Consider the following 25021-nt stretch of genomic DNA (forward strand, 5'->3'; position numbering starts at 1 on the left):
AATGCAGTTTATACAGGCATTTCAAAAAATTACAAGTATCATCACATGGCTGGTTTTGACGATTTATTTATTTGTTAACGCTCCTTTTCATTCTGCACTTCGTGCGTGTCTCTTGTAAATTGCTGACAAAGTGTGGCGCCCCAATTGTAGAGTTGAATAAACCTACCTGGTCAATGCGTTGATGGACGAACTTCAGCACAGATACCTACTTGTTAATAAATTGAGAAATATCATCAATTTACTACATGTGAAAAACCTCGCTTTTATAGCTTCTATAAGGGATTTCCAGAAAAACCAGGTGTGAATAGCACACTTCTACTATTATTTATTTCATTTTATAGGGTAAATTGGGCAGTAGTGGATATTTCAGTATTTATTCTTAAGATATTTGTGTTGATTAAAATACTGATGTTAATAATTTACAATAATTCTATGCTATTTTCAATATTGCTCAGTTATGCTCATATGCTCAGTACAATTTGTTGTACATATTTTGAGGTTCTTAACCATAACCATTATGGCAAAGAATGCTTAGCTGAATTGATTCTTAGAAACTTCGCTTCGTATTCTACTTCGTTTTAATTTTGAGTGAAACTTACTTCTGTAAGCCCTGTGCCAAATTGTTTTAGAAGCCTTACCTTGCATTATTTATGAATATCATAATACTTTATAGTAATTTTGTTTAATGAAGGATTTGACAATAAAATGGACATACCTACTTTGACATACTCTATACCGAGTCACGCTTTGTTTAAGCAACTCTTTAGCGAGTTGCAGAAACGTGACAATAACAAATAAAACAAATATATTTTACCACAGTCCCACTTCGACTGGGTTCTGGGTGTATCAGTCCGAACACAAGTAATTATGAAAGAATATTTACGCATCAATTAGATTTTTTTCATTATCACAACAAACGTCGCTGAACAATCAGATGATCCTGCTATCAGCAAGTGATTAAAGAGATAATTTTAATTGGTTCTTTTTAAAAAGTTTTCAAAGCAATTACCAACTCCAGTCGTTGACTGGGACTTTCGTCTATTTGTAGTACTTAGATAAATCCCGAAAAATTATAGATTTTTCTCTTAACCCTCTAGCAGCTAAAGCCGTCTGTAGACGGCCTTCGCTTTTACATCCTCAGAGCCACATATGAAATTTGTTTTGAAAGAACAATATAAAAAATGAAAAAAATAGAAAAATGGAAAAATTCTTGAAAAATGGAAAAAATAGAACTATTTGTTGCCTGGCGTGCGTTTAGTTAATTATTCTTGCATTAGAATCAAAACTTTATCTTCTTTTCCTCTTATGAAAAAATATATCGTTTTAACGATTTTGCTCACTGGAGGGTTAAAAACTGTCGTTCACTCGTTAAAATTATACACAATTCTTACCACGGTTGATCTAATTTCATCCGCATTTAGCATCATTACTAGATCGTGTCGTCGCATCAGGTTACCAGATATAAACATAAAAGCTCGTTTCAGTGCGAACAGAGTGATTATTGTCTGTTTGATTTTCGCCAAAGTTGTCCAACGGTGCTCCGTAGTGTGTTAAGCCCGGTACAATCAACGTCAAAAGATGGCTATGAATTATGACTTACAAAATGAACCAAGCAATGATCCAGATCCGACGGAAGCGCAAGCAAATGAATTGGAAGCGGGTGGGCTTCAGCTGAACAGACCTCATTACCATCAGGAAGAACTGAACACGGAAATGAACTACAGTAAAAGGAAGCGAAAAGTGACGGATGAAGTGCTAAGCGCGGTCGGTAATATAAGTTTAGTCGGCTGTGTAAAAAGTGTGTTCCCCATTGTTGCCTGGCTGCCGGAATATAGATGGAAGGCTAACTTCACCGATGATGTGATTAGCGGTTGGACGGTTGGTTTGATGCAACTTCCTCAGGGGATGGGATTCGCCATGTTGGCCTATTTGCCGCCGGTCGTGGGCATCTACATGGCCTTTCTACCGGTGCTAGTGTACTTTTTACTGGGAACCTCTCGCCACAATTCGATGGGAACCTTTGCCGTAATGTCAGTCGTAATAGGACACATCGTACTTGAGTACTCTACGGTTAGATCATCTGGGAATATGACCGGAAACAGTACGGTGATCTCAGCAACTGGAGGGCCGATTTTCACCAGGGAACCAATCGAGGTGGCCGTAACACTTAGCTTTGCTGTGGGAATATGGCAGATTCTGATGTATTGTTGTCGTTTGGGGATGTTTTCGTTCCTGTTGTCAGAAACGTTGTTTTCCGCTTTCATGGCCGGTGCAATATTTTATGTTTTTACATCACAGATTATCACTGTACTGGGACTAAAGATACCTCCAGTTAGAGGCCCTTTCAAAATTTTTCGGGTAAGCCCTTCAGGTTATGTATGAAAATTAAGCATTGTACTAATTCAGATTTTTTCGTTGCATTCAGACATTCGCCTTAATTTTCGCGGATATTACCCACATTAACTACATATCCATTTCGATAGCTCTTAGTACAATATCGATACTTACATTCAACAATCTATATCTGAAGGTGATATTCTTAAAGTTTTTATTTTGCGTTTTGTACTAATTTGTAATTTCACCTTCACGGTCTAAATACCATTTATTGATTCAAACAAGCAGGAAAAGGTAGCCAAATACAGCAAAGTTCCTATTCCCGTCGAGCTGATACTTCTTACTATCGGTTCATTGATGTCAACATACTTCAGGCTCCAGCAGGATCACGGCATTAAAACAATCGAACACATGCCGACGGGATTTCCACGTGAGTAATGCTTTCTTGTTTAATAGAATTGAATATTCATGCATTGATTTATTTCTTAATCATAAGACACTCAAATTTATTCTGAACTCTGGCATGCTCAACATTATTGTAATGAGCCGAAGAGCCCCAGAAGTGAATGAAATTTTGTACGCGGTTATAGTTGGTGCAATGAATATGCATATAATGAAAGTGCAATGAATAAAAATATTATTTCAAACATGCGGAGTCTCATATTTTCCAGTTAATGCCAATTGAGAAATATTTGTAGGTATGTCTCGAAAAGGAAACTGAAAATGAAGGAGTCAAAAAATGCTTAAATGGAAATGTGGTGGTCAGACTGGTGGCAAACGGCAGGATAATGCGCAACATCGGTACTTTACGTACCTGCATAAAAAATACGCCGCAGGGACTCCTAACTAACCTAACTCTGGCTGGTACCAAAAGGAGAATAGGATTCTTGGTATCAGCTGGAAAACGAGCAACCTTAGCGGAAATCGCGTAACCAATCCCGGTGGAGCCTATGGTCCTATACGGACAGGAAAGAAGGCATTCATACGAATGCTGACTGTAGTAACGAGGAATAATTTTGTCAGCTTAGAGCGTTTGTTCCCATGGGGCGGCTCTTGATGGTTGAACGATTCCTCCACCAGCAGTTGTACTCCAGGTTAGTAGCAGCACACGATAGCATTTGATCCGGACCGGATGGCAGAATGAAGAAACGTATTATCTCAGGATCTCAGCACTACAGCTAAGATAACACGAAGATCACGAGACTCGGTACCCGGACGAACCAAAAGGCATTGGAATCGTGTGAAGGAACTCTGCAAAGCATTCGCAGAGAATACCTTGCTTATAGAACCAGGATTCTTATATGGTCAGAGTTAAGTCAGACCGTAGGGTAAGGTGGTGCAGAATGCACCGCTTAAGCAAAACATCATTTTGCAGAGCAACGGCGTGTTTTTCCACGTTTTTCAACTTCTAGAAGACTTTGGGATCTTTTTTACACTTACTCCTGGTGAAATTTCCTAACAAAAACCAGTATTTTTTGTTATTTTTGACGATTTTTGGCAAGAGTCAAAATCATTATGTGAGGCAGAACGCCAAAGCCCGTGGACAACACGCACCAAGTTTGCCCAGCTAGGCGTTAAACGCAACCAAAAAATTTACCATTCAATCACGTGTTGTACAAACTCCTAAAACTAGGCTGCCGAAATGGCGGAAGCGTTCGTTATAGCGTTTGTTACAAACGCTTGTTTGCTGGGATACAATGGGTTCATATCTCAACATAATTGGCAATAAAATTTAATCATCTACTTTTCTCCAACTGATGTGTGATGAAATATTGTAAGTTAAACAATGTACAATTAGGTTTAAGACAAATTCTAAGTCCTATACAATACATAATATTGCTACATTTTTAATAAATAATTCGAAACAAAAGATGTACTGCAAATTAAAAATATTTTATAACTGTTCGATCCTGCTGTGATGCATTCTACCCCTGTTTTGTATTTTGAAGTTTTTTGCAATATTTGTGAAAAATATGCATAGTTAACCCTCTAACGGGCAACATCGTAAAAACGATGCTATCAAGCTAATGACTGTTTTATCATGAAAGTACACTCAAAAGAACCTTAAGTGCTGATTTTCATGCAAATATAATTATCTGCAGGAGCGCCCGGTTAGACAAAGTTCAATTTCTCTTTTTCGTTTTTCATGACTAACGCTCTACCAAGATATTTTTTCAATTCAAATACATTACAAAATTGATATAAAGCATGAAATTTACTCATAGAAAAATTTTAAGGGCATTCATTTTGTTCTAGATGTGCTTTTTCATCAAAAGTAAAAAAGGAAATATTCGCGCATTAATTATTTTCTAAATTTTTCGGAATTTTTGTTTTTGAAAAATGATAACTTTTGAATGCATTGTCAGAATGTTGTGATATTAATATCAAAATGTCAAGAAATCTGTTCTGAACACATTTTGCATATTGTCGAATCAAAACAAATTTCGTGTGCGGCTCTGGAGCTCCAAAAGCGATGGCCGTCTACAGACGGCCTTACCCGTTAGAGGGTTAATGCCGTTTTTGTGATGCATCATCGAGTATGACAGTATATCATGATGATGATGGAGCCCACCTCGTTCCCCTACAAAGGTTTGAGGTAGTCGATTTATCTAATAGATAATTAGTGAATATACATTTGAACCAGGTAAACAAACAAAACGATCTGGTTTTTAACACAGATATAAATTCCTTCGATAGTATTCAAATACAAGTTATAACTATTAAAAATATATAATTTTTCAAGTTATTGCCAAACCAAGAATCTTCAGTACCAATTTGCAACCTACTGTCAGTTACCAAGATGTTCATATAATTTAGGTTAAGCCGATACCCAGTTTAGTCCGCTACTAAATCGAAGCAGTCCCGACGAGGCCATTCCCGCTGTAATCAGCAAGCAAAGCACAAGTCCAACCTTCAACTTAGTATGAGACTTATAAGAGCATCCCCACCCAGGGAAATCAAGAAAATTTCCAACCCGAAAAAATCCTTGACTGGCTAGGAAATTATACATCTAATAACAAGCAGAAGCATCCAAATCTTCCTGAACAATCACGAATTTGTCAACTACTAGTAGTTAAGTCAGATATTTCTAATAGCAAGAACAGTCAAATTTTTAAATCAGTTCTCTATATCTGTTTATCGCGCGCGATTCTCAAACCTTTGAAGACTTCTCTTTTTTTTAAACTACATTAACAATTACAAAATCCATCATCACCATGATGACGAACATAATAGTTTCATTGTGCTTCATTAATCTCTAAAAAAAATACTATAATAACCGGTGTCAAAATTAAATAATCAGTTGCAAGAACTTCGTCAAATATCATTTAAGCTCAAAATACAGCCTTTACGTGTGAAATGCATTGTCTCTTAAATTCTGATAGCGTCGTTGTACGTCTGATGTGCCTAGGTATCGAATTGTATATCTTAATTCCTTTAAAGAACAAAGAATTTTGAGAAGCACCAGTTATAAAATTAGGTGTTCTAATCTCTGCCTCATTTCTTGTATTATATCTATGGATGTCACTACCCCTTACAATTCGATCACACAAATATCGAGGTAGCAATCCGTTAACTACTTTAAATATGAACACCATTGTCAAGAAAACAATTCGTTGCTTCACCGACAACCATTGCAAAGCATCCAGCATCAGCGTTGAGGAAGTGAATCTATTGCAACGCAAAATTAAACGCATGATTTTATTTTGCAAACGCTGTAACCTCGATATTTGTGATTCATTCGCTAAAAATAATATGGAAGTGCAAAAGTCTAAGTGGGGAGAGATGATTGATTTATAGAGATGAATCTTACTGAAAGTATTCAGCTCTTTTTTCAAACGACAGAGAATCCCGTACTTCTTGGCAATCTTTTTGATGACATTGTCAATATGAGTATTGAACTTGAGTTTGTCATCAATAATAACACCAAGATATTTAATCTCGTGTACCCGTTCAATGATTTCGCCGTCAATCTCTACATCAACGTGATCATTCAAACGGTTGCGCGATATTACCATGAATTTGGTTTTACTAATATTTAACTTCAATTGTTTAAATTTCAACCATCTACTCAGCGAGCGCAAATCTACATTCAAGTGTGTTATAGCATAATCGAGATTTTTAGCTGCTATGAACAACACAGTATCATCAGCGAAAAGATTGATGTCACAGAAACGTAAAACTCGTCTCATGTCATTAATGTACATAATGAATAATAGAGGCCCCAATACACTCCCCTGAGGTACACCTAGAGTATTCGTCACGGGATCTGAGATAAAATCATTAAAAATTGTCTTTTGAGTTCTGTCACATAAGTAGCTCTCAAACCATTTATATGCAGTACTCGTTATTCCGAAGCGCTTTATTGTTTGCAACAATAAGGGCCTAGAAATCGTTTCAAAAGCACGTTTCAAATCCAAAAACACCGCAACAATAGTATCTTTACGCTCGATATTCTCTTTCCATTTTGCTAACACCAAATTCAATGCAGTTTCACAAGAATGATCTTCCCGATATCCTGATTGCTCTGGTATTAGCAAATCGTTATTATTAATATAGTTCAACAGCTGGCCTTTCACAACAAGCTCTAAAATTTTCTCTAAAGTGTGCAACATATTGATAGGGCGAAACTCTTCGGCTTTAATCGTCCCAGCAATTTTTTGAATCGGAACCACTAACGATTCCTTCCAAACATGTGGCACGTGCCCAGTTTGCAATGATTCATTTATAAGGCTCAGCAGGTCGTGTCCAATGACATGAAAACAATCTTGTACGACTCTAGCGTTAACATTATCAATTCCAGTCGTTTTTTGTAACGAAAAACAAATATTTTTAAGTTCTACTAATGTTATTGGATGAAAATCGCTAAAACAACAGTTAGTGGCAATCGGTTGTTTTATTTCATCTGGTTCATCAACTAATTCAATAGATTGATTAATTGAAGAAACACTATCGATGAAATAATTATTAAACTTAGAAGCGATTGTTTGTTCAGATTGCTCTTCAGTGCCGTTAAAAGTTATGGACCGCGGCTTACAATCGCCAGGTTTTAACAAAGACTTTAGTATTCTCCATAACTCTTTGCTATTGTTTTTGTGTTGATCAATTTTCCTCTGTATATATTCACTCCGTGTCTTTTTTAGAGACTGTGAATACATATTCCGCGAAACGGTATAATTGTACCAATGATCACTTCTATTTGTTTTACAAAACTTTTTGTACCATTTGTCTCTTTTGCGTTTAAGACGCAATAAATCCAAATTGTACCAGCTATTCGGGTTCTGTATAACAACGAATTTTTGTTTGACTAACTGATTGGTACATGCTTTTAAGGTGTTATTAAGCACCGCCGTTTTCTGATCAAGGCTTCCTGTTAATGGAGAATCCAAGCTTCGTGCAACAAGTTCCGATACCTTTTGTTTTGAGTAATTTTTCCAGGTCTTTAATTCCACCAGATTACTACTACTGTTCATGCTACGATCAATATTTATTACTATCGTCTCATGATCAGTAATTTTTAACTCAGGGCACACCACTGCCAAAACAGAGTCAAAGTTAACGTAAACGTGGTCTATTAAAGTTCTACTGAACCTGGAAATACGCGTATATTCCTTAATTATTTGTTTTAAATTAAAGAATTCCGCTAATCGCTTCAAATGATTCGAATTATAGTTATCGCGCCAATTTATGTTGAAATCTCCCGTAATCATAGTAAATCTACTACAATCCACGAATATCTCAAACCAATTTTCTAAAATCTCTATAAATCGTTGGTCACTAGAACTGGGAGAGTGATAAATAACACCATAATTTCCCATCTTCATGCCGCTTTCCACTGTTATGCCTAAGAACCAATTACAATCGATTGCTTCGTTGTAGCGAAGAATAATTTGAACAGATTCTTTGACATAAATAGCAACCCCTCCAGTATGCCTTGAATGTGAACAACAGGCAGATATTTTGTATCCCGGTATAGAATATTGATCAAATGCATCAATATCTACAATATGTGTTTCTGACAAACATATCAAAGATGGACGTTTTTCCTCTACAATCTGTCGCAATGCAACGTAGTTTGTAGATAACCCAGCAATATTCAAATACATTATGTCAAATTGATTCACATTTCTCTTGGAGCTTGGTTGCTATTTATCGAAATGTAAACTGCCTTTTTTTTGCTCATACAATTTCTTGTAAACTAAGCATTCTGAACTAGATGCTGCGTGGTTAACGTCCAAATTCATTTTACGTTCTTTATTGAATTTAATACAATTAACACATTTCGAAACAGTGGACGTACAATCAGATGTTCTGTGTTTTTCACTGCACAAAGAGCACGTTTCGTCATTCTTACAATCCGTACTTTTGTGACCGAATTCTCCACATTTGAAGCATCTCAAAACATTAATTGCCGGAGCAATATGGCATCGATCCCAACCGACATTCACTTTTTTTGAAGTCAATAAACAGTTGTAAGTCTGTTTGTCAACTTCAATTATCGCATTGTACTTATTATACTTGAAACGTGGATTCTCGTACATATTAACAACCTTGACTTGATCTATGGAAATATCCTCATTTTGACTTTTTAAAAAGTCAATGAAGACATCAGAAGAATACTGATCACTCATGCCCATTACTTTCAACCTTGGCACCGGGGGAATGGGAACAACAGCAGTGTAACTCTCACCAAGATTACTTTCAATGCCTTTTTTCACGTGTTCCACAATATCTTTTGTTGCACACTCAACTATAACCGAGCCATCTTTCCCGTTTTTAAAGTTACTTATCTTGTGTGTTTTTGGATTTAATTTCGATTTTAAAAAATCCCGTGTAGCCTCACTACTCTGGGAGGACTCTTTTGGTTTAATCACAATAACTGGACCAGCTTTACGTTTCTTTACATTCCCTTTCAATACGCTAGCAAAGGTTACCTCTTCCTCTTCATTATTCGCGTTACTACCGCTATCATTCAATTTACGCTTTTTACTTTTCACGCTCAATTTTTCCGAATCTAAAACATGTTCGTTCATAACAACTAATTCCTGTTTACGTTGCATTTCAAAAAATGACCCAGCCATATTTTTCATTTTTTCAAGCATAGCTTTTTCAAAGCCGAGAAATCTATCATTTATAGCACCATTTACTTTTAATCCCAACTCTTCCATCCCGCTCTTAAACGCGTTGTCTATCTGAGCAGCAATGTTGTTTTGGATATCTGTGATGGAGTCTGAAATCTTCTTGATCTCACCTTTCATCAATATGATATCCGAAACCGCAAAAACATTCTGCTCGTCACAACTCTGAACGGATAGACAGCCATCACACTTGAACAGTACATTATCGCTTGCATTGATCAATTTTACAGCAGGTCCACTTATTCCACCGCAGCGAGAGTGAAAGCTCCCGCCGCAGCGGTGGCAGCAGACAAGATCATTGATGAATACGTTCCCATTACACTTTGCACATTCCATATTGCCTAGCACGGTGGACGCTACGACAGCGCACACAGGCAATAGAGACAAAGACAAAAGGTTTATCACAATACGGCAGCGGCGAAGCCGGCTGCAAAATTATATCGTAAATAATTCAATAACAAGCAGCAGTTGCTACTGAACTTCTACTTATCTTGATAATAATCCTTTTGAGGTACACTTTGGAAACACAAATTCCTCTGTACACTTGCAATTTCACACGTAAATTAGTTAATAAATAACACAGCACGTAAGAAACAAACTATGATGTTCGCCAAAAAAAAAAAAAAAAAAAAAAAAAAAAAAAAATCAATTAGATAGACTGTATTTATTATGAAATTTGCATACCGACTAGTGGTAAAAGCTTAAGAGAAAACCGTGATTTCTTACATGTGGAATGAGATCGCGGATAATCGCTTGATTTTATTGGATGTGGCTATGTTTGAAGCTTTTACATTCTACACAATTATGAATTAGCGTGTTTTACACCAAAATAAAATGCGCATTCATAATTTTACCAAATAGTTTCCGCGTTTTTAAGCAATTAATAGCGTGGGCCATTCTACCCCCACGGTGCGTTCTGGACAGTCTTACCCTACCAAATGACAAAACTCTGTTTTCGAGAAAAACGCGTTCCAAGTTTGCAGCTCTGTATGGTTTATATAGGTATCGTCTTTTAGAAAGGTAGCTGGTATAGGGAATAATTCCAAAAAATCTTTCTCGAAAAGTGGTCAGGTTTTGAACGCTAATAGCTTAGTGGTTTCCCGAACGATTTTCCATATTCTTACACCAATCGATTGGAAAATTCTAAGAATTGGCCCAAAAGAAGAAAAGTATGGATTCTTGATGTTGAACTATTGAAAAATTGAAAATAATGAACCTATGTTTTACCAGGATTCTCGCTTCGTGATTGGTTGGAAGATTCTTTACGATGATCTAAACGATCTAAATTTATACCAATTTGATATCTGTGCTTGGGAAATAAGCCAAAACAAGTGACAAAGTTTCCTCATTTCAACAAGATTTCTTAACAACGCGATTAGTGATGTCCGTTAATCGTTCGATTAATTCAACTAATCGAATAACTATAAAATTATTCGAATAATTTTTAATCGAATACTGCCAGCACGAGTAGTTGAATTAATCGAATAGTTCAAAGGAAATAATATGAATGCGAATAATCCCCGAATAATGGCCGCTAATCGTTCATAATCGTTCGATTAATCGAATTAATGAAAAAAGTATTCGAATATTTCTAATGGAATACCACTAGTACGAATAGTTGAATTAATCGATTAATGCTAACAACGCTCGCCGATTAATCGGTAATCGAATAATTGAAAATTTCGGACATCACTAAACGCGATTAACCCTAGACCATTTTGATGTCCTTGCTTGGGAAGTACGCCAGAACGAGTGACAAAGCCCCCTCGTCCCAACAGATTTCTTACGAACGCGATTAAACCAAGTCAAATTTGATGTCTGTGTTAGGGAAGTGTGCCAAAAAAAATGACAAGTCCGTTGTTACTGCGAGTCGATTAAACCTAGGCGAATTTGATATTTGTGTTGGAAAAATGTGCTACAGCTGTAGTGTTCGGTTATAATATGACTCTGTTTCATTAAAAGTGTAGTGAAAAGATGTGCTGTTGATAAAATAGGATTGAAAATTGGTAAAATCCCTTCAACGTGGGGAACCATGGGTAATAAAAAAATCAGAGGGGTTGTGTACAAGACACGACCGCATATATAGGTGACGCAGGACTACGTAAGCCTCTTTGTAGTGATAGTAGCATGTATTCATGCTTGTAATCATTCGATTCTTCATGTATACATGCTATATGCAACATATATGCATGCTACATGCGTTGTATGTAACATTTATCAAAGTAGTAACATTGCATACGTTCAATTCTCAAAAGATTGTGCATTTGAAAACAATTTAACAAAATCAAGAACACAAACTATTGCTTTCCTGCTACCTTACTGAAATTAAAGATTGTTTTTATTATCCATGGTTTCCCACGTTGAAGGGATTTTACCAATTCAATCCTATTTTATCAACAGCACATCTTTTCACTACACTTCAAATGAAACGGTCGTATTATAACCGAACACTACAGCTGTAGCACATTTTTTCAACACAGATATCAAATTCGCCTAGGTTTTATCGTCTCGCAGTAAAGAATTTGCGATCTGTTGGTACAACGAACTTGTGTCACTTCCCTAACACAGACATCAAATTGGACTAGGTTTAATCGCGTTCGTAAGAAATTTGTTGGCACGAGGGGGATTTGTCACTCTTTCTGGCGTACTTCCCAAACAAGGACATCAAAATGGTCTTGGTTTATTCGCGGTGTTACAAAATCTTGTTGAAATGAGGAAACTTTGTCACTTGTTTTGGATTACTTCCCAAGCACAGATATCAAATTGGTAAAGATTTAGATCGTTTAGATCATCGTAAAGAATCTTCCAACCAATCACGAAGCGAGAGTTCTGGTAAATCGTAGGTTCATTATTTTCAATTTTTCAATAGTTCAACATCAAGAATCCATACTTTTCTTCATTTGGATCAATTCTTAGAAGATTTTCCGATCGATTGGTGTAAGAATATTTACCCTTATTCTGCGAGGCGAGTGACGTGACTATGTTGCAGTCACCGCGAATCAGGTGACAATTGTCACCTAGGTGACTCGCCTTGTCACTTAGGTGACAAGGGTTTCTTACCTAGGTGACACGATTGTCACTTAGGTGACTCGACTCGCCGTGGCGAGTCACCTAAGTGACAATTGTCGTATTGAGTCATGTGACTCGCAGAATAAGGGTGATTGAAAATCGATCAGAAAACTGCTGAGCTATTAGCGCTCAAAACCTTTCATTTTTCGTGACGCTCGCATTTTACGATTTTTTGGAATGACACCCTATCTCAAAACTTGCCGTGAGACGTAGTCCTACGTCAAAACAATCCTTTAATTTCTGTAAAGTAGCAGGAAAGCAATAGTTTGTGTTCTTGATGTTGTTAAATTGTTTCCAAATGCACATAGAAATAACTCTGAAATTTTTTGAGAATTGAACGTATGCAATATTACTACTTGTGTGAATGTATTCAAATTGATCACGATCGGTGAAATATCAAAACTCATTTGATTACGTTTCGGCCTACTGTCTTTTATTCAGCCATCATCAGATACTATTGTCAACAGAAATAAAACAAATTTTAATTTACCTATTTTAACAAACATAAGTGCACGGTGATTAAAACCAAATCATAATATTACTACTTTGATAAATGTTACATACAACGCATGTAGCATGCATATATGTTGCATATAGCATGTATACATGAAGAATCGAATGATTACAAGCATGGATACTTGCTACTATCACTACAAAGAGACTTACGTAGTCCTGCGTCACCTGTATATGCGGTCATGTCTTGTACACGACCCCTCTGATTTTTTGATGCTCTTTAGTACACACAAACACTGGCTCGAAGGCTACAACATATTCTTTTATAAAAGACCAATAGCTGATGAGATCTGGAAAATAGATATTTCACGGCATTTCTTTGCTGCGACCGTAATTTTGCGCACTTGGCTTAACGACATCATTTACCGCTAACTGCAATGTGTGGGCGGCGCAGCGAATTCGGTTGATAGTTCGCTCAAGCTCTTGAGTAATTTCATTCACAACTTCATCTTGTGCTCTGTTCTCTGCGAGATCTTCAATTTCCAAAAAATCTGTAGACATATGTGCGAATTCAATTTCCTGCTGAAGCTTGCATCCCGCGGCGAGCATATTAGCTCCATTGTCCATCGTTATCGCTAATAGCTGCTCAACTGATATCCCTATGAGTCGAGTAATTCTAAAATTTTAGTTTTGATGAATTTAGCCGTCTGCCTCTCTCGTACTTCAATCATCCCTGTATAGAAAAACTGACTTTAAAAAAAGCTTCGATACCAGATACGCAATATTACCCACCGCTCTGATGACAACTTCATAGCCATTGGAAAATTGCGCATATATTCCCAGAAGGTGTCGTCCATGACAAGCTGCAGAATCGAATTGAATTGAGATTAAATTGTTTTTCATTTCTGCTGCAATGTTCTTTTTGATCTTAGCCGATGATTTCGTGACCCACTGGAGGATAGTCATTCTGTTTAAGGTCAATCCTAGTATTTCGCAAACCGAAACCGAAAGGTTTTAAAGCTGGCCACTTTGCACATGCAATCGGAAGCTTGTTTACTGTAACAAGCTTCACCATTGAATCAACAATCATTTCTCGGTCAATCGCAACAGGAACCTTAACCACGCGCTTTCGTTTTGAAGGGTTGATTGTACTCGCCTTCAGTAATCCAATCGCTACTGCTCGATCAGGATGTTCCATTCGCATATGGCGAATAAGATTTCCCGTGTCGAGTTTCTCGCATTTTTGCTTATACGAACATTTCCATCTATTACAACGGAATACTCCGCAGCATTTCCGTGAAATCTTGTCTTTTCACCGCTTTTGCGTTTTAGAGCACTACCAGCGCCACCAGAAGACACATTGTCAGAGCTTAGTGGTGCTACCGTTTGAATTGTTCGACATTTTCTTGCTTGCAAAGATTTATGAACTCCTATCCAACAATTATCCAACAGACGCACTTCTCTGTAGCAACAAAAAATTAACTTCAAACAACGCTAGAGTCGCTATATGTATGCTGGACCCTAAATTAGAAACTAACTGAAACGTCACGCGTGAAGCAAATTGAATGATTTTCCAATGATTCGGAGCCAATTTTATTGAATACAGACAATAAGCTTACGAATGTTTTTTAATGGTACGAAATTATTTTTATCAGCTACGAATTTAGCTTTACGAATGTTTTTGACGTAGGACTACGTCTTACGGCAAGTTTTGAGATAGGGTGTCATTCCAAAAAATCGAAAAATGCGAGCGTCACGAAAAATGAAAGGTTTTGAGCGCTAATAGCTCAGTGGTTTTCCGATCGATTTTCAATATTCTTACATCAATCGATCGGAAAATCTTCTAAGAACTGACCCAAATGAAGAAAAGTATGGATTTTTGATGTTGAACTATTGAAAAATTGAAATTATTAAACCTATGTTTTACCGGAATTCTCGCTTCGTGATTGGTTGGAAGATTCTTTACGATGATCTAAACCTATACCAATTTGATATCTGTGCTTGGGAAGTAAGCCAAAACAAGTGACAAAGTTTCCTCATATCAATAAGATTTCTTAACACCGCGGTTCAACCTAGACCATTTTGATGTCCTTGCTTGGGAAGTACGCCAGAGAGAGAGTGACAAATCCCCCTCGAGCCAACAGATTTCTTACGAACGCGATTAAACCTAGTCCAATTTGATGTCTGTGTTAGGGAAGTGTGCCAGAAAAAATGACACAAGTTCATTGTCCCAACAGATCGCAAATTCTTTACTGCGAGACGATTAAACCTCGGCGAATTTGATATGTGTGTTGGAAAAATGTGCTACAGCTGTAGTGTTCGATTATAATATGACTCTGTATGAATACGCATGCATGTGTTCGCATGTTTCATTAGAAGTGTAGTGAAAAGATGTGCTGTTGATAAAATAGGATTGAATTGGTAAAATCTCTTCAACGTGGGAAACCATGGATAATAAAAACAATCTTTAATTTCAGTAAGGTAGCAGGAAAGTAATAGTTTGTGTTCTTGATTTTGTTTTTGTTGATTTCAAATTCACAATCTTTTTAGAATTGAACGTATGCAATATTACTACTTTGATAAATTTTACATACAACGCATGTAGCATGTATATATGTTGCATATAGCATGTATACATGAAGAATCGAATCATTACAAGCATGAATACATGCTACTATCACTACAAAGAGACTTACGTAGTCCTTCGTCACCTATATATGCGGTCGTGTCTTGTACACAACCTCTCTGATTTTTTTCAAAAAAAAAACTGCAAGGTATACAGCCCTAAGGGTTATACGAAAGGGTGACGTAGGACTATATCAGATCATTAGATCAAAGACTAATGTAAACTGCATTTCTGGCACATGTATGTTTATAAGAATCTGTGAGTGCCATTGTTTAAGTGAATGTTTAAAAGAGAAGAGCTGAATATTTCAGATTCAATGCAGAATGCAATGAGGGCTTTGAAAATACGTATACGAAGGTTCATTAGTACAACGCCTGCAACCATTGAGACATTAAGATTTCTTTCAAAAATCACTTGTGTGCATCATAAAGGTTGAAATAGTAATGAATGACCAGCCAACAGATTATTATATTAAATATTATTATACGTAGCTTGACATGTTTCAATAATCATACTTTGACTCGCTGTGGCCTTTAAAAGCGCCATTGGTTACAAATAACATTAAAGCCAAAGCACGTTCATCGCAAATATGATGTGCCATTCGAATGTCCTACTCTTTTGGCATGAATGGCAACAGGCACGTAAGTTAGCGGCGTCGATTCGCTGTCTTTTGCTTCGACAAGGTTTTACTAGTTTACCTTCACAGCTTACCGCTTGTTACATAGCAGAAAATATGGCACATACGCAAAAATTTCTATTTTGTTTGCATGAGGGTCCTTATCCTCCTACCACAGGGGTAAGGGTTTCAAACCGTCATAAAATAAATTCATGCCTCCAAAAAAAGCTCACATGCCAAATTTGGTTGCATTTGCTTGATTAGTTCCCGAGTTATAAGGAAATTTGTGTTTCATATGTGTGGGAGCCACCCCCCCCCCCCCCCCCTGTTAAAAGACTGATGGGCTTCAGTAACCCATAAAAAAATTCCTGGCTTCTAAAGCCCCCAAATGCCAAATTTGGTTCCTTTTGCTTGATTAGTTTTCGAGTTATGAGGAAATTTGTATACTATTTGTGTGGGAGCCCCCTCTTAAAGAGGGGAGGAGTCTCATTTCACATGCCAAATTTGGTTCCATGATTAGTTCTCTAGTTTAGAGGAAATTTATGTTTCATTTGTATAGGAGCCCCCCCTTCTTACGCCCTCCCTAAAATTGATCTCTTACCTCCCATAAAATTGCTGGTCAATTTATATATCCAACGGTATAAAAATTGTTCAGTTTCGTTAAGTAGTTTAGTAGTTATTAGCATTTGAAATCTTTCATTCAAACGTTACACTTCTATTTTCGTTTTCACAAAGTGCTACCCAGTCCCAGTATAGTAAACAAAGACGTAGTCCTACGTCAAAAAAAAAATACGAAATTATATTCTCAGTGTAGAGCTGTACTACCGGTGAGCTCTACAGGGTGTATAAAACTGCTTTAGCCAGCTCTACGTGAGATATTTCTCTAGCTCTACCTGGAAAACTCTATAGTGGATACATGGCTTAAGACCAAGCCAGCGCACTAGAGAGAGAAAAAAGACGAAGCAAAATTTTCAATGAGAGTGCGCTTTTATTAGGTGGTTTTGAATACTCAACTGTAGTGACATATCATATCAGGTACGGGTTTTACACACAATGGTGTTTTCGAAAAACTATGTTGTTGCGTTATTTAAAAAATATTTAAGATTTTCAAAATGCTATCTTTCTCGATCGCACCAACGCTATTTGATGCTTGCGCTGCTTCGGCCTTAAGAAGTAGTTAGTTCAGTATGTGTCTATATACCAACCTATGATTGTACAACTTTTTGAAGTAGGACTACGGTTTTTTTATTATTTCTAGTAGCACTTTGTGAAAACGAAAATAAAAGTGTAAAATATTTGAATGAAAAATTTCAAATGCTACGCACTTAAAAAATAACAGCGAGTTCTGCAAAATTTTGTCGAAATCTCAACAGCCAAACGTTCGGTAAAAATGTTGATGGTTTATATCGACGTTTACGGATCTTTAGTGACGTTTGGCGACATAAAAAATTTTACCAAATGGTCGGCTGTTGAGATTTCGGCAAAATTTCCCGAGCTCGGTGGTTTTATTGAAGTGTGTAATAGTGAAAATGTATGTATAGTTTTAAGTTCAAATTTCTCCATATCTTTTCTTCATGATTGCCTTGCTTCACAAGCAGGGACGACAGTTAAACACGCCATCTGTTTAGTGTGGTTTCCTTTCACAAAAAAGCAACGAAACTTCCCGTCCCATCAGGTTGAAGATTATTTATGTCGTTTAAACCTATACCAACATTTAAACATTTAACCTAGTCCAATTTGATGTCCTGAAAGTAAATAATTATGTTAAAGTGTAAAATCTTCCCTCTCCTTCAACCGATTTTATTTTCGAACTGAACTAGATTCAATAGTCCAATTTGATGTTCTGAAAGTAAAACGTTACAGAAAATTGAGCGGTCACCCTTTATTTCTGCCAGATTGCATCCATACACTGTAAGAATTTGATTGGAACTGTTGTCTTGCACGGTAGCAGAGCTAAAGAGATATTTGTTTCAATTGTATTTCTGTCAAGTATGCAAATAGCTGTAAAGTAGAGCGTTGAAAGAAACTAGTAAGATGCGTAAGACGTCAGTTAATTGATATTTTAACTGGCTGTCCACATGTTAGTTGTAAAACAATTAAGTATACTTCAAATCAATCTATCAACAGTTTCGTGGAAATTGACGAATGCGAACCAGTGTTGTAAATGATAACCCAGATTTTTTACAATCTATACCTATAGAAGGATTACCTTACCTAAGAAGGATTTCTGTCTGTCTGTATGTTCCTTATAGAATCGAAAACTACTGAACCAATCGGCATGAAAATATGCATGTAGAGGTTTTTGAGGCCAGGAAAGGTTTTAGTGATGGTTAGACACCCCTCCCCCCCACTAAGAGGGGGGGCTCCCATACAAATGAAACACAAATTTCTGCATAACTCGACAACTAATCAAGCAAATAGAACAAAATTTTGCATGTGGGTGTTTTCGGTGACAAGAATTTATTCTATGGTAAATTGAGACCCCTCCCCTCTTTATAAGGGGAATTATAACTCCTCTCCTCTTTAAAAGGGGGGGCTTCCATACAAATTTCCTCATAACTCGAGAACTAATCAAGCAAATGGAACCAAATTTGGCATGTGAAGGTTTTCGAGGGCAAGAATATTTTCTATAGTAAATTAGGACCCCTCCCCACTTTAAGAGGGGGGCTCCTGTACCAAAGAAGCACAATTTTCCTCATAACTCGAGAAGTAATCAAGTAAATAGAACCAAATTTGGCATGTGGGTGTTTTTGGAGACAAAAACTTTTTCTATGATGAATTGGGACCCCTTCCCGTTTTAGGAGGAGGGGATCCTATACACATGAAATACAAATTTCCTCATAACTGAAGAACTAATCAAGCAAATGGAACAAAATTTGGCATGTGAAAGTTGTCTAGGGCAAGAATATTTTCTATGGTGAATAAGGACCCCTCCCCACTTTAAGAGGGGGGGCTCCTATACAAACGAAATACAAATTTCCTCATAACTCGAGAACTAATCAAACAAATGGAACCAAATTTGACACGTGGGTGTTTTTAGAGACAAAAATTTTTTATATGATGAACTGGGACCCCTCCTCACTTTAGGAGGGGGGGCTCCCATACAAATGAACAACAAATTTCCTCATAACTCGAGAGCTAATCAAGCAAATGAAACCAAATTTGTCATGTGAAAGTTTTCGAGGGCAAGAATATTTTCTATGGTGAATTAGGACCCCTCCCAACTTTAAGAGGGGGCTCCTATACAAACGAAATACAAATTTCCTCATAACTCTAGAACTAATCAAGCAAATGGAACCAAATTTATCATGTGGCTGTTTTTGTAGGCAAGAATATTTTCTATGGTATATTTTCTATGGATTTCCCCACTTTAAGAGGGGGGGGGGGTTCCTATACAAATGAAAGACAAATTTCCTCATAACTCGAGAACTAATCATGCAAATGGAACCAAATTTGGCATGTGGGAGTTTTAGATGGCAGAAATTTTTTCTATGGTGAATTACGACCCCTTCCCCTTTTAAGAGGGGAGCTCCCATATAAACGAAATTCAAATTTCCTTATAACTTGAGAACTAATCAAGCAAATGGAACCAAATTTGGCATGTGGGAGATTTTGGAGTCTTGAATTTATTTTACGATAGTTAGAGACCTCTCACCCCTGTGGTAGGGGGATATGGACTCTCATACAAATAAAACAGAAATTTTTGCGAAACTCAAAAACTAATCAAACTCGAGAAATTCGAGACTCTTCCATAAAACATTAGTTAATACCACAAAAACTACCTATAGTAACACTAGATCATTCAGGACGAGACGGTCGCGAGTGTTGCCGGTGACCCGCCGTCGGAAGCGCCGCCCACTGGGGGGCTTGCAAAACTCGAGATTGTGACAAAGATCATCCGAGATTCATGATTTATGTACAACACAGGTTAATTTGTGGCAATACGAAGTTTGTCGGGTCAGCTAGTAAAACTATAAAAAAAATCTTTCTTTTGTGTGAAAGTACCTAAATTCTAGTTCGTAATTAACATAACAGTTTTTCTTCTATTGCTAAATGGAGTAAGCATTATGCCTGCATAGGCCCCACAAGGATTTTATGGTTGTATTGTCAAGTTTAATGTTTGTTTAATTTTTAAGATTGAGACATTGAGATGTGCATTATATTTCATACTCGTTAATTTTCAGCACTTACTCTGCCGAACTGGAACCTATTGCAGTCGATGGTCCTGGACGGTTTCATAGTGGCAATCGTGTCGTACGCGGCCACCGTTTCGATGGGAACCATCTACGCTCAGCGAGAAAAGTACGAACTGGACTTCAACCAGGAACTGCTAGCGATGGCCGCATGCAATCTTTTCGGTTGCTTTTGCTCCTGCATGCCCATAGCTTCGTCGTTGCTGCGTTCGACTGTGCAGTGTCTAACAGGCGGAAAGTCCCAACTGGCCTCTATCATTTCCTGCTGCTTCATGGCCGTGATTTTGCTGTACATCGGACCGTTCTTTGAACCGCTGCCGGCTTGCATTCTGTGCGGAATAATATTGACCGGCATGAGGCGCTTGCTGCTACAGGTGACAGAGTTTATCGACTTCTGGAAGCTAAGCAGCATTGACGGAATGGTCTGGATGGGGACTTTTGTGACCGTGGTGTTGATCGGTATCGACACTGGTTTGCTCGTGGGCATCGGATTGAGCTTTTGTTCTATTTTCGTCCGAGGTTTAAAGTCCTATACTTGCTTGCTGGAAAATGTTCCCGATACCGACCTGTACTTGGATTTCAATAGATACAATGGAGTTAGTTAAACATTTCTTCATATTTAAAACAACATACAAAATTTATTTCATTTTTTTTCAGACAGTAAGCATTCCAGGAATTAAGATATTCCATTACAGTGGCAGCTTGAACTTTGTCACTAGATCTGTTTACAAGACAAGTCTCTGCAAGGCACTCAACATAACGCGAGAACTGAAACAGCACGAAAATAATGTAGACAGTCGTCGTCTGAACTTGCGCTACCTGGTGTTGGATTGTACGCGAATCAGTGACATCGACTTATCCGCAGTTTTTTCACTTAAGTTGCTGATTAACGAGTTGGAAAATCTAGCGATTACCGTACTGATAGCTGGACCGACTTGTTCGGTTTACAATACAATGCGAAAATGTAAGCTCGTTGGTACGGAAGAAGACACCAGAGAGGTTTTTCCGACGGTACATGATGCGGTCATTTGGGCAAAGAACTGCATGGTTCCACGACCGGCTCGGATCAGTGTCGATGTAACGAGGTTCTAGAAGCTAATGCTACAACTAGATTTCAACTTTTAAAATCGAAGAAAAACATTTTATGAACTTCTAGCTTAAAAAAAAGCATTTTGTGCTACATTTCGCTTTCGAACTAGTATATAAATGTCCGATATTTGTAGCAACGTACGGACCAGCTTTTTGAAGACAAATTTTAGAAAATTCTGTTCAAGTGTTTTCCTTTCGTAGAGGGAGAGAATGGTAAAATTATATTAATTACAACAGATGAGCATATCAAATATCTACTACTATAATATAACTTAGTTTTTCCGCAATTAGTAACCATGAACAAACATTGCTTGAAGTAAATATCCAAAACGTGTACTTAGAAACAAATACCTACAGAGTAAACAAATGTAAATGCAGATTTCTTAAAATATTGTTGTTTGGTTCAAGTGAGAATATCAGTTTTATAATGATTGTTGTTTGAATAGCAAAATAAATCATTTATAATAGGTAACAGCTGCATCTTTGTTTAGACATAGACATAGTGATCATTCTGTTAACTGTCGTCACCATCGACGGGCTTTAATGTTCCACTGGATTCTTTTTCCTAAGCGCGGTTATTTTTCGGACGATATAACAGAATTAAAATCGATCATGGTTACTGCATTTCACAGTACCGCGTAATAAAGACGGTTATTTTAACAAGTGTCCCAAGACATCCTATCTTGAAGTAAATGCATACTCACCTTTCCCTAACTAAAACTTGCCCAGACATGCTTGTTAGCTGGAGCAATTAAGTTCTTTATGAGAACATGGAACACGAACATAGATCAACTGAGGGGTAGGTATCTAACGACAAGTACCGTTGGCTGGCTGCTGTCACATTTTACAGAACCCTTCCTGTCCTAAATTTAATTCATTCAATAGTTCCATACAACTAGCAAGAACAAAATAACTTTCGACGAGGTTAAGTATGATGGAATGGTGATGAGTTGATTGGACTGATTAATTACGTTCACCCTAGCAAGCAAGTGCATGGCAGTTGTCGTTGTAACATAAAAGTAATGCCGCTGGGAAAGTGTCCACATCTTTACAGTTTTCCGGGACGGGAACAGTGAGCAATGGTGCGATGAGTGTCGTAAATTAATCAAGAACATTAGAGTCCCAGCCAGCCGGCGTCGTTACCGTCTGTCGTTTGGTTCAATCTTCCGTCACGACTGACTGAATTTTCTGAGTAGTTTGTCCGAAGGCACAACGCGTTGATTTGACACGAAATGAATTGAAGCTTTCAGTAAGGGAAAGCTGTAGTTTACTCTAGATAACAGTTGTTCTAAATTTTCAAGCTAGCTTTGAGTCTCATTCGAGACCATTTTTTAGATGTCCCAAAACTAATACTCTATAGAGTAGGGCGGGGCATAAGTGCGATGTTTGAAGTTGTCATCAATTTTCGCGAGATATAAAGAAGGACAACAACAAAATATATTTTATTGTGATGCAGCTACTCAATGTCTTTACATTCAACTATAAATCATCTGGAATAATAGTGTTGTTGAAAATAAATTCTTCATTCTTCTGATCAAGTGCCGATTCGCACTTTTACCCCACTAGCGGGGTAAAAGTTCGAATACCGCGGGGCAAAAGTGCGAAGCTCGAATCCATGAAATTAGCACAGCAGTATCTAACAAAACCATATTATCGTCAATCTGTGGTATGTTTCGGTAAGGAATGTTCTCAATTTACACCTTTCCTATTTTGCGCTGGTGTATTGCAGCCTCCGATAGATTGAAACTTTCCCAAACGTTTGTTTTTTATTTCATCAGCGGAAAAACATTGTTTTCCATCGACTAACATCTGTAGAGCACAGTTTTCTGCAGATCTTCCATTTCTAGTATATGTAATATAGGGCCAAAAGCTGTATATAAGCTATACATTTTTGTCTCGTCCGTGAATCGCAATTTTGCCCCGTCTGTGAATCGCACCTTTACTCCACTAGGCGCTTGACGGGGTTTGATTAAATTATGGAAAAGCGAAATATATTTTGTAAACTCTTTTCACTGTATTTTCAAAACAGATATGCGAGTGATGTAAAACACTGCTACAAATTTTCAACAAGTAATATCCTCCTGTTGATATCGTATTACCCGTATAACAAAAACTTACATCAAAACCGCCCTAAAATAACATTTGCACATAACTCAGCCCATATGCTCCGTAAGCAACCAAAGTTTATGCGTTAGATTCAAGCTGTCAAAGTAGTCACGCATCCATGCCAATGTAGTCAATTTACTCGGAATTTGCACCGATAAATCATCAAATCGCATCCTTACTCTATAACAAAGGTAAAAATGAAGTTTCAACCACATTTATGGTTGTTTTACGCACAAACAGCAATTTCATTTCGTTTCAAATGGATATGTATGATTGAAATAGAAATATTTACATCGAAAACTCAATTTGACAATACTTTATTTTTAATTCAAAACTGTTATTTTCTTGATTCAAATAGAATTTCGTTTTGAAACAAAAATATTTTTAGGTTGTTATAAAAATTTCGTTTGAAACAAACTGGATTTTTTTCGCTCCGTGATAGAAACGAAACCTTTCCCCGAACAACCTCGTTAAGAATCGCGGCTATAACACTGACGGACGAACAGCATCGCGCGCAGTACCTTACAAGTCGCAAGGACTTGCATAGTGTCGTCGTCCCGTCAGTAAAATGAGTTAGATTCTCGAAACATGAATCGAACTTTTACCCCGTCAAGAAATCGAACTTTTGCCCCGCTAGGCGCTTGACGGGGTTTGATTAAATTATGGAAAAGCAAACTATATTTCGTAAATTCTTCTTACCGCAATTTCAAGAGAGATATCTGAGTGATGTAAAACGTTGCTACAATTTGTCAATAAGTAATATCCTCCTGTTGATATCGTATTTGCCGTAAAACGAAATATTACATCAAAACCGTTCTAAAATAACATTTACCCATAACTCAGTAACTATGATTCGTAAACAACAAATGTTTATGATAGATTTAAGCTGTCAAAGTACTCACCCATCCATGCCAATATAGTCAATTTACTCGGAATCCGCACTGATAAGACATTGAATCGCACTTTTACCCGCATCGCACTTTTACCCCTCCTTACTCTATATGTCACAAATATAAGGTAGTCATGTGTTATTTTTTCAGCCAAACCGTTTATGTGACCTATACAGTGCCGTGGCATGCAGTTGGGCAAACTGGCACCCGCCAAGGGCACTAGCTGTAAGGGACGCCAACACCGGCCTCAGTAAGGCACTTTCGAGTGTAGGATACTGGGAATTGTACGCATCATCTTTGCCAAGGCGCTCATAATGTCGTGCTAAGACGCACTGGAAGGCGTTTAGAATCTGATTTAAAACTTGATACAAAATGTGGACTAAAACATGGTCCACAATCTTGTCCAAATCTGTTCTAAAATTGGATAAAAAAAATGTCGAGCACGATATAGTCCAGGGTCAAAATATGGTCCCGGTCCAAAATCTAGTTCATAATCTTGTCCAGTATGA

General features: G+C 37.4%; 1 protein-coding gene across 1 annotated transcript; it reads left to right on the forward strand.

The window, feature by feature from the left end:
• Positions 1–1578: 1578 nt before the first annotated feature.
• LOC128739648 (solute carrier family 26 member 6-like) lies at positions 1579–21519 on the forward strand. The gene is made up of 3 exons (XM_053835144.1): positions 1579–2101; positions 20419–21023; positions 21085–21519. Exons 1-3 carry the CDS (start codon positions 1579–1581, stop codon positions 21517–21519), a joined length of 1563 nt encoding a protein of 520 aa, XP_053691119.1.
• The last annotated feature ends 3502 nt before the right edge of the window (positions 21520–25021 follow it).

This window comes from Sabethes cyaneus, chromosome 3, assembly GCF_943734655.1.
Source record: "Sabethes cyaneus chromosome 3, idSabCyanKW18_F2, whole genome shotgun sequence".
Lineage (NCBI taxonomy): Eukaryota > Metazoa > Arthropoda > Insecta > Diptera > Culicidae > Sabethes > Sabethes cyaneus.